The sequence below is a fragment of the Antedon mediterranea genome, chromosome 2, assembly GCF_964355755.1.
Source record: "Antedon mediterranea chromosome 2, ecAntMedi1.1, whole genome shotgun sequence".
NCBI lineage: Eukaryota > Metazoa > Echinodermata > Crinoidea > Comatulida > Antedonidae > Antedon > Antedon mediterranea.
In genome coordinates, this window is record NC_092671.1 from 39,518,764 (window position 1) to 39,532,523 (window position 13,760).

Below are 13,760 nucleotides of genomic sequence, written 5' to 3' on the forward strand. Positions count from 1 at the left end.
TGACATGATGATGTCATATCACTACCATATTTGAGTATATCACTACCATATTTGGGTATATCACTACCATATTTGGGCACATCACACTTTTTTTTTGTCAAACCATGGACCTACTGTATAGGTCCATTGTCAAACTAGTTTGATAGTGTAGACATAGTAAGTTTAGCATGGTATATACAGTACGTGAGCTACAGTATGATGGGAGTAAAGTCAAAATGACTGGTCTGAGACCGATACTAAAAACCACTGAGCTGCTGCAGTAAAGAGACTGTTACTTGACATACTGCACTACTGTAGCACGATTGCTGTCAAATGAAACAAACAGTTTAATCAATTAATACTCTTGTCCAGGTTTTTATTATTTAACAAACAATAATATAATCTCTTTGAGAATCATTAGTACTAAAAATAACTAGAACTATTTATTTCTTTTTCAATTATCAATATTGCTAACATTACATCATTTTGTCAGTTATGAAATATGCACTGACACAGTGGGACACCAGACTGGAATTCAAAGCTGGTCCAGTGTCCATATCAGGTGGTAGTGTTCAACTATGAAATGCCAAAATGGACAAAATACAAGTGCAGTGCAAAAGCCATATCTTGCAGAAATCTTAATTCAAAGCATGTAGTAGTATTGTTTGTACAATCTATTCTTTTTTGTTTTGAGGTGTTTTCTTGAATGATCAAAACGATCTATTCTTTTTTGTTTTAATCAATCAAAATCAATTTATTCTATTAAACTAAGATGTCATTAAAAAGTTATGGAAAAGGGAACTAAAAAGACCACTAAAAAACAATAAGGTAATAGTACCCTGTGCTGTAGCACCATGTACTTTTACTCTAAGGTCCAAAATTCTAGAATGCATGATGTACTGAACATATCAAAAACTTATATGGATTTCTTGACACACTAAGAAGAACATTACTGGAATTGAAAGAGCAAGCAGCTATAAGCATACTGTAGAGTATTAAAAATGATCAAAAAAATGGAGTACATTCGTCAGTTTAAACTACTGTATGTCCAAGAGTTGAAACTATTGTCACCTGAAATGACAAAATATATAGTGCCTTTTGGACCAAGACTTAAGCATGATCTATATTACTTAGCATGAAGAATGGTTTATCTTTATCATGATCATCATTTCATACCGAATCAACCAGAAACCATCTTCAAGATTTTGACGAAACATCACTTTGTTCTTGACATCACAAAGGCGATCTTTGCTCAGTGCTGTGTTAATTAAGAAATTAAACAAGTTAAATTTGTCTAAAAAAAATGAATTGAGGCTTGAGTTTCAAAACATGATTAGTAATTTACACAGGAAAACTGACAATTATTCATTAATTAAAGACCACACACAAGTAGAAGTGATGTTAATCAGAAGCTTGTGATATGAAACAGTAAGCAGACAATTAGTTGAGTTGTTAGTGAGCAACGACAGAAAGTGAATAGGAAACTAAAACAATTAGTGTAGAAATGACCGTATTTGTATCAAAGAAAACAATACTTTGTTTATGTACATTATAAACAACAATACTGTACTTTGTTTATGTACAGTACATTATAAACAACAATACTGTACTTTGTTTATGTACAGTACATTATAAACAACAATACTGTACTTTGTTTATGTACAGTACATTATAAACAACAATACTGTACTTTGTTTATGTACAGTACATTATAAACAACAATACTGTACTTTGTTTATGTACAGTACATTATAAACAACAATACTGTACTTTGTTTATGTACAGTACATTATAAACAACAATACTGTACTTTGTTTATGTACAGTACATTATAAACAACAATACTGTACTTTGTTTATGTACAGTACATTATAAACAACAATACTGTACTTTGTTTATGTACAGTACATTATAAACAACAATACTGTACTTTGTTTATGTACAGTACATTATTAACAACAATACTGTACTTTGTTTATGTACAGTACATTATAAACAACAATACTGTACTTTGTTTATGTACAGTACATTATAAACAACAATACTGTACTTTGTTTATGTACAGTACATTATAAACAACAATACTGTACTTTGTTTATGTACAGTACATTATAAACAACAATACTGTACTTTGTTTATGTACAGTACATTATAAACAACAATACTGTACTTTGTTTATGTACAGTACATTATAAACAACAATACTGTACTTTGTTTATGTACAGTACATTATAAACAACAATACTGTACTTTGTTTATGTACAGTACATTATAAACAACAATACTGTACTTTGTTTATGTACAGTACATTATAAACAACAATACTGTACTTTGTTTATGTACAGTACATTATAAACAACAATACTGTACTTTGTTTATGTACAGTACATTATAAACAACAATACTGTACTTTGTTTATGTACAGTACATTATAAACAACAATACTGTACTTTGTTTATGTACAGTACATTATAAACAACAATACTGTACTTTGTTTATGTACAGTACATTATAAACAACAATACTGTACTTTGTTTATGTACAGTACATTATAAACAACAATACTGTACTTTGTTTATGTACAGTACATTATAAACAACAATACTGTACTTTGTTTATGTACAGTACATTATAAACAACAATACTGTACTTTGTTTATGTACAGTACATTATAAACAACAATACTGTACTTTGTTTATGTACAGTACATTATAAACAACAATACTGTACTTTGTTTATTTACAGTACATTATAAACAACAATACTGTACTTTGTTTATGTACAGTACATTATAAACAACAATACTGTACTTTGTTTATGTACAGTACATTATAAACAACAATACTGTACTTTGTTTATTTACAGTACATTATAAACAACAATACTGTACTTTGTTTATGTACAGTACATTATAAACAACAATACTGTACTTTGTTTATGTACAGTACATTATAAACAACAATACTGTACTTTGTTTATGTACAGTACATTATAAACAACAATACTGTACTTTGTTTATTTACAGTACATTATAAACAACAATACTGTACTTTGTTTATTTACAGTACAGTACCGGTATTATATATTCTTTGTCAAAACTCTGTACAAGATAAAAACCTACAGTACAAGTACTCCATCAAACAAGGGAAGAGTGAAATCAAACTCTGTGAAGTAAAATCTTAATCCTAGCTGGTTTTTGTTTACATTACCAGTAACAGCCATTGGGTATTTCCTGAACTTGTTCTGGAGGAGGATCTTCCATTTTACTCAAGTGCTGTACAGCATACAATATTTTATTTTTGCTGTTCAGCACACTATATATATAGTTAATTTGTTCAAGTTCAAGGACAGACCTGAACTAATTGCATATTGTTTCCATTTATTAACAGACTATTGCACATGTGGTATGATTTATGTATCTTGTAATACGATGAGGATATTATTAACAGAATGAAACTGTAATATTGTACATCAAAGAAAAAATAAATAAATATGCAGCTTTACTGATTGTAGTTACTGTAAAGCTCTGTCTACACTATCAAACTAGTTTGACCAAAAAGTGTGATGTACCCAAATATGGTAGTGATATACTTAAATATGGTAGTGATATGACATCATCATGTCCATATGGGCACGTCACATTTTTTTTGGTCACATATACTAGTTTGATAGTGTAATTTTTAATTTAAATTTATTTTACAGTAACCAGAAGTGACTGTATGCATTGCTATCTACAACAGAAGAGCGTTGGGTTTATCGCACATCATCTGCATGCAAATAATGTTGTCGTCAATTTAAAGTAATTCAATAAAATGTGATAATTTCACTTTCCGGGCTCACTTTAAGGAATCACTACTTCTACCTGACTGACCACAAGGAGATTTCAGTGGTAATAAAGAAATATCCAAAATTGTTATTTTGTTTTCTCCTTCTTCTAAGGGATCTGAAGGATAAAGGATATTTTACTTTCAATGACCTTTGACATGACGTCGTAACAGATACAATGTCGCCACATCTTTTACAGTAACCTCCACGGTTACACTCAGTACTATTTAAATGTTGGTACTGCCCTATGTGTGACCTTTCATTTACACAACATGCATCTGTCTAGCATGTTCTAAAATCTAGTGTACAAATGGAAAACTGGATCATAGAAAATGCGATTTAAACCTAGAGTTGAAAAATATCAATTTTCACTGAGAATTTGGAATACTGTAGCTTCTTCATACTGTAAAGGTCGGTCGTTTGCTTTGTAAACGCTAGTACTGTATTGTGTAGTATATTATGCTGTCTGTGGTATTAACTAAAAACTTATTTACTGAAATGCAACACAGAAACGCTATTATCAACACTAAGGGGTGTGGAAAGAATGACTAAGGTGACCATGAGATGTGACAAACACATTGCTACATTTGTTATTTTATTGTGTCTTAATAATACTAAAATGAACTTGAGAAAAAGGTCTTTAAATTAAATAATTGTTTTACAGTTGACAAGGTTAACAAAATGTTCATTAGTTTTAATTGACTCACTGATTATCAACAGCAAAAAAAGTAAATTATTAATAGTTTACATTTAATGGAGGCTAAGCCCAAATGAAATGATTTTTTAAAACCCTTTTTAGGCTAAAACTGTAGATAAATAATTATTTTATATTCCAATATTTTAAATTACTTTTCTGATTAACTGTATACAGTATTAGCAATTATAAAAACATAAACATTTATTTTAGCTACTACTAGTACTAGACTACAGTATTCTATCATATGAGAGTAGTACAGTATGTATGAACATTTATAACTAATGAATATTCACGATATTAATAAAGAAAAATAATTCTGTACATGGTAATCTTGGGTACAGTATTATGGATTTACTTGGGAATTTCTCAAATAATGTGGTGAATATAAAGGATTTAAAATGTATGTTGTTACCGTCAATTAGATTCTTTTGCAATTAATTGTTTGTAATTTGCTATAATTAATTGGGCACATAAATATATTTGCTTTGGATTAAAGAAGTTGTTGGGCATTTACTGGTACTTGGTATCAATCCTTGACTCATATTAAACTTTACATCCTATCTCAAATATTATCGAACAAAAGGAGCCAACGGCCATTCCAGCATGTATTGCAACACAATGACTGGTCATTTGTATAGCACCAGCGTACTAATAGAGAAAACAAAGTACTCCATCAACTATTAAGTCTGGTATGAACTATTGTGCGAGTGGAGCTAGCTAGAGGCCAAGGTTTATACTTAGTTTGAATAATTATTAACTGAATAATTTACTTTTCTCCATTGTAAACATTTTGGTGTTGCTTGCAGTAGACACTAGGGTGAATTAAAATTTATTTTATTTATTTCATTTTCTGCCATACAATACATAAGATTAAATGAAATATAAAAGGCAAGGAAAGACCAAACGGGTGCTAAACACCTAGGCTATGCTAGTTGGTCAACCCAAAACAGTGCACAGAAATAAACAAAATATTACATTACTACAATTAAAGTGACCAACTACAAACATTTTCAACATCAACATTATTTAAAATGTCACTTTACACAGAATTTAGAAGGTACTTATCAATAAATACCAGTAGTAGTTTTTAAAACAATGATGACATCATTTATTATCAAATTCCAGCAGGTGGAGTCTCATCCATTATTGATTTTATCTACTTTGCATTTGGTATAAATCATTGAACAATAGTCAAATTGTTATTTGTTTCATGGATTTTATATCGTTTTACTAAAATTTTGTCATGCATTAATGTGTGGGATGAGCAATTGAATTGTTGAATGCACTCAATATATCTGTATTTCAGTTCCAATGTCAACTGAAAAAGCATCTTTAACTATCAACTAGGTGTAGTACCCGTGCTACGATAATATCCTCACAATGCATCAAAACAACCAAATACAAAGTATTTAGCTATGTGGGCAGTATTACTTGGGTTACTTAGTATATCTAAGGAGACCACATGTCCATCATAAAGGTTACTATCTAGAACAGGAATAAAGAGATTATGATCTTCCTATCATTTAGATTTAATTATTTTACCAAATGTAGCCACAAAGCTGAAACTGAATCAGGAAGGAACATTCCAAAAACGATAACACTGACACAGTTAAAATGGAATATTTTGAAAAATTACTTTATCATTATAACACTATTAGCGCATGTGGTAGCGGTGTGAATGGCAGGCTAGTGAGCTAGAAGTCTTGGGTTCGAGTCCTACTGGAGAACAACCATAATTTGACCAATTACTAGTTCTAGTAGTAATACAATTAAATTACAATCCTACAATAACATATTTGTGTCACAAATGTAAAAAATTCTGTAGGCCTACATTATATTTACAATATTTAAATGTAGTCACATACTGTAGTTAGGCCTAGTCGTAGAAAAACAAATAATTGTCAATAGGTTTGGTCTGAATAATATTTTTTACGCCGTGGTTAGGATTCCGGCACCGGAACTCAACTGCCCAGCGTTAGGGAATCCGACACGCTATTGCGCATGCCCAGAGCGAGGTAATCGGCGACTCTATACCACCTATCAACAACAGCGATGGATCATTTCATAGCTGCGCCACACACGGCAAACTAGTCTAGATGCCTACTAATACGGTATCCACTAATCTAGGCTAGGGTTACCAGTTAGACGTGACCAGTGGGCCTATTTATTTTTTAATTAAATAGTGGTTGCTTCATTCATATATAAACTTCATATCATTATGAATTATATAATTATATGACTAGTTTTATGATTTTTCATAACGCATTATACTGTACATAACAACATGCAATCACAAGTTGATTTGTTGACGGCAGCCACCGCGTGGATGTGAAAACTGTTCGGAAAGTCAGGGTCGCAACGCTAAAAACAGCATTACGATTCTTAGATAGATACTGATACTTATTAATATCATTATAATTATTTTAACGCGTGGCGTAGTCGTATTTTAATTATTAATTCATGTATGGCATAGGCCAAGTTTCATCCATCGCTCTCTCGCTCGCGCAACGACTATCTAGGCTACAGTAAATCCCTATAACACTCCGACTCTCGGTGGTGTGGTGTGTGTGGCATTCTATAAGTGCAAGCAAAGAACTTATAACACAAGAATCTCCTGTTCTTCAATTTGCATTCAAAACACAGTATCGGAAGTACAGGGTTAAAAGGTCAAACTGGGCGACGCCATTTCACAGCATGGAGCAGCGCCCCCTCCAAACTAGGAAGTCAATTACTCTACCCCTCTAGAGTATTAGCAGATCCCCTCTATGATTTTGACTTTCTAATTTGATGCGGGCGCCCTACTCCATGGCTCACAATGGCGCCACCCATAGCTCTATTCTATCCCACAATGCCTTTCGAAATTGTTACGCGCTTCGGACGAACAGGAGATTCTTGTGTTATAAGTTCTTTGGTGCAAGCTATAATTCACTTCCCAGAGCTATGAGCATGCGCAATAGCGTGTCGGATTCCCTAACGGTGGGCAGTTGAGTTCCGGTGCCGGAATCCTAACCACGGCGTATTTTTTATTAATACTTCTTCAATAAACGTAATGATATGAATATAATAATAAAATAGATTCATCATGGATCAATGGATTCAATTCATAAAGGAGCACCCGGCAGAAAGATGAGGTTGGAAAGAAGGACCGGTCTATTTCATCATGTATTGTCCAACCAAATCAACATAATTCATTAAACATAGATAGCACATCACTACTTTTTATACATCATAAAAATTATAGATCATAGTTTATGGACCTATCTAAATCTTTACTTCTTATATTACAGTAATACGTTGATTAATAAAACTGTTTGCCGAATTCAAATTTGAATTTCCTTATCTTGTTGAACAGCAGGTCACCCACTCCTCGAATAAAAAATAAAAATCAGTATCAGAACAACGTCGACTGGGCGGGTTATCTTTCCAGGATCATATCATTCTCCATCACCTAAAATATAATCTGGTATATAAGATGATAACTGAGTACATTAGATAAAGTAGAAAGTATCTTACCTTCAAAATATAAAACTTATTTATCAGTAGCTCCAAAAATTTAAATTGGCGAACACAGGGTACAACCGTAATGTTCAAACCGGTAGTCGATGTCGTCGGTCGTATATACCGGAAGTGACATCATTCCCGTAACCGGAATTTTAGAGGGCAGTAGACCAATTATTTAGTATAGCAATTTATTTCATCGTCGCTATCTTTTTATGCAAAGTTAAAATCAAAGCCGGATCTTGAAAAGATTTTACTTGATAAAACAAATTTTAATGGTGCCCGTCTTAAATTTCAAGCCCGTTCCAATACTCTCCCTTTAAATTTTAAATTAAGTAAATGAACCGTGGATAATGATGGCCTCTGTCCATTATGTAACTCTGGAAATATAGAGGACATATCTCACTTTTTATTTAGTTGTGATACATTACAATGTGTAAGAGAAGAACAGCTAAATATACTTAAACAAGACTTAATTTTTCATAACGAGTTAGATGTTTGTGAAACATTCTGCACCAGTAATAATGACGAAAAAATGTTATATGTTCTGGGGACGGATACACTTCCCGTCAGTAATAATGTTCTATTGAGTCTTGACAAATTTTGTAAAGTATACCTAACAACATCATGGAAAATACGAAACAATCTTATACAACTCGCAGATAGCATGTAATGTTTTTGTTTTGTTGCGGTATAGAGATCTTTTTATTTTGAGTTTTTAATATTACTATTTTTAAATTTTGGTACAATATTTTTTTCAATAAATTATTATATTTCATGGATTTATCGTAAGACTACCAATCTCAATTCATTGATTTTTGGATCAAAGATGTTTAATGATTGGATATAATAAATTTAATCGATCTATTAAAGGTATTTAATTTGAATAAACTTGATGGGTAGGTGTACTATAAAAATAACAAATACAAAATACACACATTAAATATAAGGAAAAATATTCAAACTAAACAATACACAGTGAATTTAAATTAGTTTTTAAACTAGGTTGGATCTAATAACTTTAATCGATCTATTACAAGTATTAGAGTGAAACTATTCCCTGGTCTGACAAGCAAGCATGTGTTATTAGCCTATGAGTGGGTTGATTTTTTTTACAGAATACAGAATCTATTATTGGTCCAAAAGGAAATTTGTTTTGTTGACAAGCTCAAACAATTATAAATATATAAAAAAGTCTTGAATACGAAACATACTAAGTGTAAAATAAAAAAAAGTATTTGTGTTTTATAAATGGCAAGAATTTAGAACAATTGAATACTTTGGGAATTGATCGGGAAAGGATTTAAAAAGGGGACTGTTTGGTATTGTTTTTTTGGTTTTGTGTACGGCCCATCATTTAGCCACTTACTTTTCATGAGTGCTACCATGGAACTATCGGAACTATAATAGTTCCATGGTGCTACTCACAGGGTTTATAATATTATTATTTTTATAGTGGGCGGCATTCAAATAAGGCTCTAAAAAAATTATACTTGAATGCCGCCCTCTATAAAAATTAATCAGCTGGATTTTTGTTGTTGAAGAAAACAGAGAAGGATGTTTGTTTTTAATAAATATCTCTCGGTTTCTGACCAGATGAATTGGTTTTCTTTCTCATGTTTTAACATTATGTAATTCGGGGCATTGATTTATATATTTATTTAATTCTAAACCAACATTACAGTAAGTGTTTAGCTAGCCTGGCCCTATTTGTAATGTACTACTACTACTGTACTCAGCCAGCCAGGCCTCCTCATTCTCAACCTCACTCTCAGTGCACTCATCAGTCACAGGAGTCCTTCACTCTACTCTACTACACTAGGGCCGGCCTAGGCCTACTAACTACTACTATTCGGAGCACAAACAACAACTAAAAGCCTAAAGGAAGCCAACATAGTAACATACCTAGCCTAGGCCTAGTACTACTTATACAGTACTAGATTTATGCCTGTCTGTATGAAGTTTTTGTGGAAACCTTCAAATGTATTTAATTAAAATGTTTTAAAATTATTGTTAAATTAAATTTGCCATTAGTTACTGAATATTTTGTTTTGTTTTAACACTCAATATCTACTTACTTTGTCTTGTAGAATATTATAGGTACATTACAAGTTAGAAGATGGCTAGTTGTGGGGGAAATCCTTTTGTGGTGGATGATAGTGCAGAGCAGCAAGTAGTAGGGAACAACAACCCTTTTGAAGATGTCAATTCTAGTCAAGAGAATAGGCCTACTCCTACTCCTCCAACTAATAGACCTGTCCGACCTAATCAACCTCCAAGACGTTCTCCCTCCCATGTGCCTCAGTCATCAAATTCAGTATCTCCATCCAATCGGCGAATATCTGTACCCACACCATCATCTGCGAGTGGATTATTTGGGGGCGCTTCAGCTGGTGATCAAGATGAATTTAGTGAACGTTTTCTAACGTGTACAATCTGTTTAGAAACGTATAATGAAACACCAAAGCTGTTACCGTGCATGCATTCATTTTGCTGCGGTTGTATACAAAAGCTTGCGCAGGACAAGCGTAAGTTTGCTTGTCCCGTTTGTCGAAGAGAGGTACAAGTCCCTAAACAAGGAGGGGTTGATGCTTTACCAAATAATATTTTCGTTCGGGATCTAACAGATTTTCTGTCGGAACAGCCGAATCGGCCGAGAGTAAGCTCAACGGCGCTAGCATCGGAATCGTACGGTGTAACGCAAAGACCTAGAGCTCGTACAAACGAGCCAAAAATTGATCGCCACGCAAGCGGTAATATATTCCAAAGGGCTGTAATTAGACTGAAGCTGCAATTTTCGTCAAAGAAAAGGCGGAACTGTCAATACCATTCCGAGAAAGAACTTAAATACTATTGTAGCACGTGCAACATTATTGTTTGCAAAAAATGCATAAGATTTGAACACGAAGATGGCCACATAATATTGAATTTGAGTTCCGCAGCCGAGGACCGTCTTCGTGCTATTCATTCTTTACTTTCTGAAGCAGAATTGAGAATCCCGCCCTTAGAGCACGGTTGCAACGGTGTCCATGCACAATTGCAAAGTCTCAAAGAACGACACTCTGCCAGCAAGTCTCAAATAAAAGATGCATTTGAGAGCATTAGGTTGGTATTGCAGCAACAAGAAAATGCTTGTTTAACAAAGGTAACACATTTGTTTTTTCTCTTTATTTAAGAATCTTTTTACTAATTCTATTTTACAGGGGTGTTCTGTAATATTACATTTGTCAAATTTGAATAGCATCATCATCGTAATTATTGTAACCTAGCCCTATTCACACTTGACTGACGTCACTGTGTGTTTAATATAAAATTGGTTTCTTTGGAACTATAATATGCACAAATTCGAATTCAGGCTTAGACACTGCTTTAATATTTCTGTTTATTTTCAACAGCTTAACACGCAATTTCAACGAAAGAACGGTGTTTTGTCTGCACAGTTGAACAACCTTGATCTGCAATTGTCCACGATAAAGAGCGCCTGCATGTTCACCAAACGCACGGTAGATGACCTCAAAAACGCTGATTATGAGATGGTAGCCATGAGCTTTCAGTTATCAGCACGTATTGAGGAAGTTCTTGCGATGCAAACTCCAGATCCTATCAAACCAGCCAGCGATGATTTTCTGAAAGTTAACCAGAATGATGAAGGAATAGAGAGCGTTCAGGGCTTGATTAAAAACATGGTGTCTGTTGAAGACACTGTATAATATTTAAACCCAAAAAATCAGCTTGAAATACAATAAATTAAATAAGATAATTTACAATTGAGTATATTGTGCCTAGAGCAGACAAATTAACCAGATATATACAGCTAAATAATAAATATATATGTACTAATTATTTTTAATGAATCATGACTGAATTAGTCATCTATAGACTGTTGGCATGAAATCATTTTCACTTAATAATATTTTAATGAAACCGTATATTAATACAATAATATGGTAATTGGACATTTATCCATTGTTGTGCTGACCTTTGACCTAACTCTTATGCAAATATACAGTTAGTACCACTCTTTGGGATGTAGTAATCAAATTTCATATTGTTAGTTAAGTAGTGATATCTTTGTTTTGTATTTGTACTATACTACTATTTAATACTATAGTAAAAATATATTATATAACAACACAATGTATTGTAATACTCTTGGACTATCCTAAGTGGTTTTCAAAAACGCACTCTTGTTTTGGACAGTTCTTGTTACTTTTGAAGAATTAATTATTTTTAGCTAAATTTTATTAGCAAGATATAAGGCAATGATAAAGGTGCTTATTAAAATTTCTAAATTTAATATGCAGTAATGAATTAAAAGGTTAGAAATGTCCTAAGAATGCTATAAATTAATCAATATATTATAATGTTACAAATAAAAAATGTTCTAAAAATTAATATGATAGTCATCACTGTGTTGAAATATTAATGTACAGAAAAACTATCAATATTATTATACTTTGGTAGTCTTACAATATAAATGTGAACTTTAAATGGAATTAGTTTATATATTAGTTAATATAGCAGCCTATTAAGGGGACACCTTTAAGGGTACACCTTCTATTAAAGGGACACCTATAAGGGAACACTTTCGGAACCCTTCAAAGTGTCCCCCGAAAAGGGGTTTGCTTGGGTGTATATCTTCCTCCTTGTTTGTTCCATAGGAAAGTGTCCATTAAGAGATGTTTCCTAAATAGGGGTGTACCAATGGGGGTGTACCAATGGAGGCGTTCTAAGTGGTGTACCAATGGGGATGTACCAATAAGGATGTACCAATAGAGGCGTTCTAAGTGGTGTATCAATGGAGGCGTGTACCAATGGGGGTGTATCAAAAAGGCGTGTCCAATGTGAGGCGTGTACCAATGGGGACGTGTACCAATGGGGGCGTTTACCAATGGGGGCGTGTACCAATGGGGGCGTTTACCAATGGAGGCGTGTACCAATGGGTGTGTACCAATAGACACCTTCTACTCTATTGTTAACACAGTATTATTTATGTATAAAAAGTACATAAATATATAGTAATATTTGTATTAACATTTGTTGTAATTTATTCGTATAAAATAATAATTGTTTTACTTTTTAATGTTAGTACAGTACACCCTTTTTTTTAACTGACAGCATTTTCCAAGAATAAAAGATGTGGTTTATATTTAATCTAAACAGGAACTTGTTAGTATCTTAGTGTGTTACTCTAATCTTAGTAATGTAATGATTTTAATGATATATTTAAATCGAGTTCTACTTTTATGTGTCAATTTATTCCAAATGATTTTAGTATTATTTTTCCATCCATAGCAATTGCATTATGTGTGTTAAGTTGATTTTATTTAAATTATATTTTATTTGAGATATTTATTTATGTACCATGTCTATGCATGTGATATATGGTTGCTAATATTTTGTTTTGTGAAGAATAAAGTATCATTACACAATAGATTGGTGGTCGTGTTATGTGTGTAAAGCTCTGTCTACACTATTATCAAACTAATTCGAAAAAAAAGTGTGATGTGCCCCGCCCCGTTCAACTTTTTTGTTTGTGATTGTCGAAAGATTGAAAATAAAAAAATAAATATGACATCATTATGTCCATATATGGGCACATCACATTGTTTTTGTCACATAACGTTTGATTGTGTAGACAGAGCTTAAGTCAGTCTTTAAACTTATTCAAACAATAATAAACATTAATTATTTGCCAAGATCGAGAGTCACGTGTTTGTGTAAAGCTCTGTCTATACTATCAAACTTTATGTGACAAAAA

The 13,760-nt window shown here is 32.6% G+C and overlaps 2 protein-coding genes across 3 annotated transcripts in view; one reads left to right on the forward strand and one right to left on the reverse strand.

The window, feature by feature from the left end:
- LOC140041086 (uncharacterized) overlaps positions 1-8,103 on the reverse strand; it is a 28,364-nt gene extending 20,261 nt beyond the window's left edge. Inside the window, exon 1 of the mRNA XM_072087473.1 lies at positions 8,015-8,103. The gene's annotated coding sequence lies outside the window, so the exon portion shown is untranslated. The remainder of the gene's footprint in view (positions 1-8,014) is intronic.
- Positions 8,104-9,538: 1,435 nt separating this feature from the next.
- LOC140041088 (tripartite motif-containing protein 2-like) lies at positions 9,539-13,386 on the forward strand. 2 transcript variants are annotated; one of them, XM_072087475.1, is made up of 3 exons: positions 9,539-9,682; positions 10,090-11,144; positions 11,395-13,386. In XM_072087475.1, the coding sequence occupies exons 2-3, from the start codon at positions 10,119-10,121 to the stop codon at positions 11,707-11,709; spliced, it is 1,341 nt and encodes a 446-aa protein (XP_071943576.1). In that variant the 5' UTR covers positions 9,539-9,682; positions 10,090-10,118; the 3' UTR covers positions 11,710-13,386. The 2 variants fall into 2 exon arrangements, with proteins under 2 accessions (XP_071943576.1, XP_071943577.1); XM_072087476.1 differs by having other exon boundaries at positions 9,539-9,630.
- The last annotated feature ends 374 nt before the right edge of the window (positions 13,387-13,760 follow it).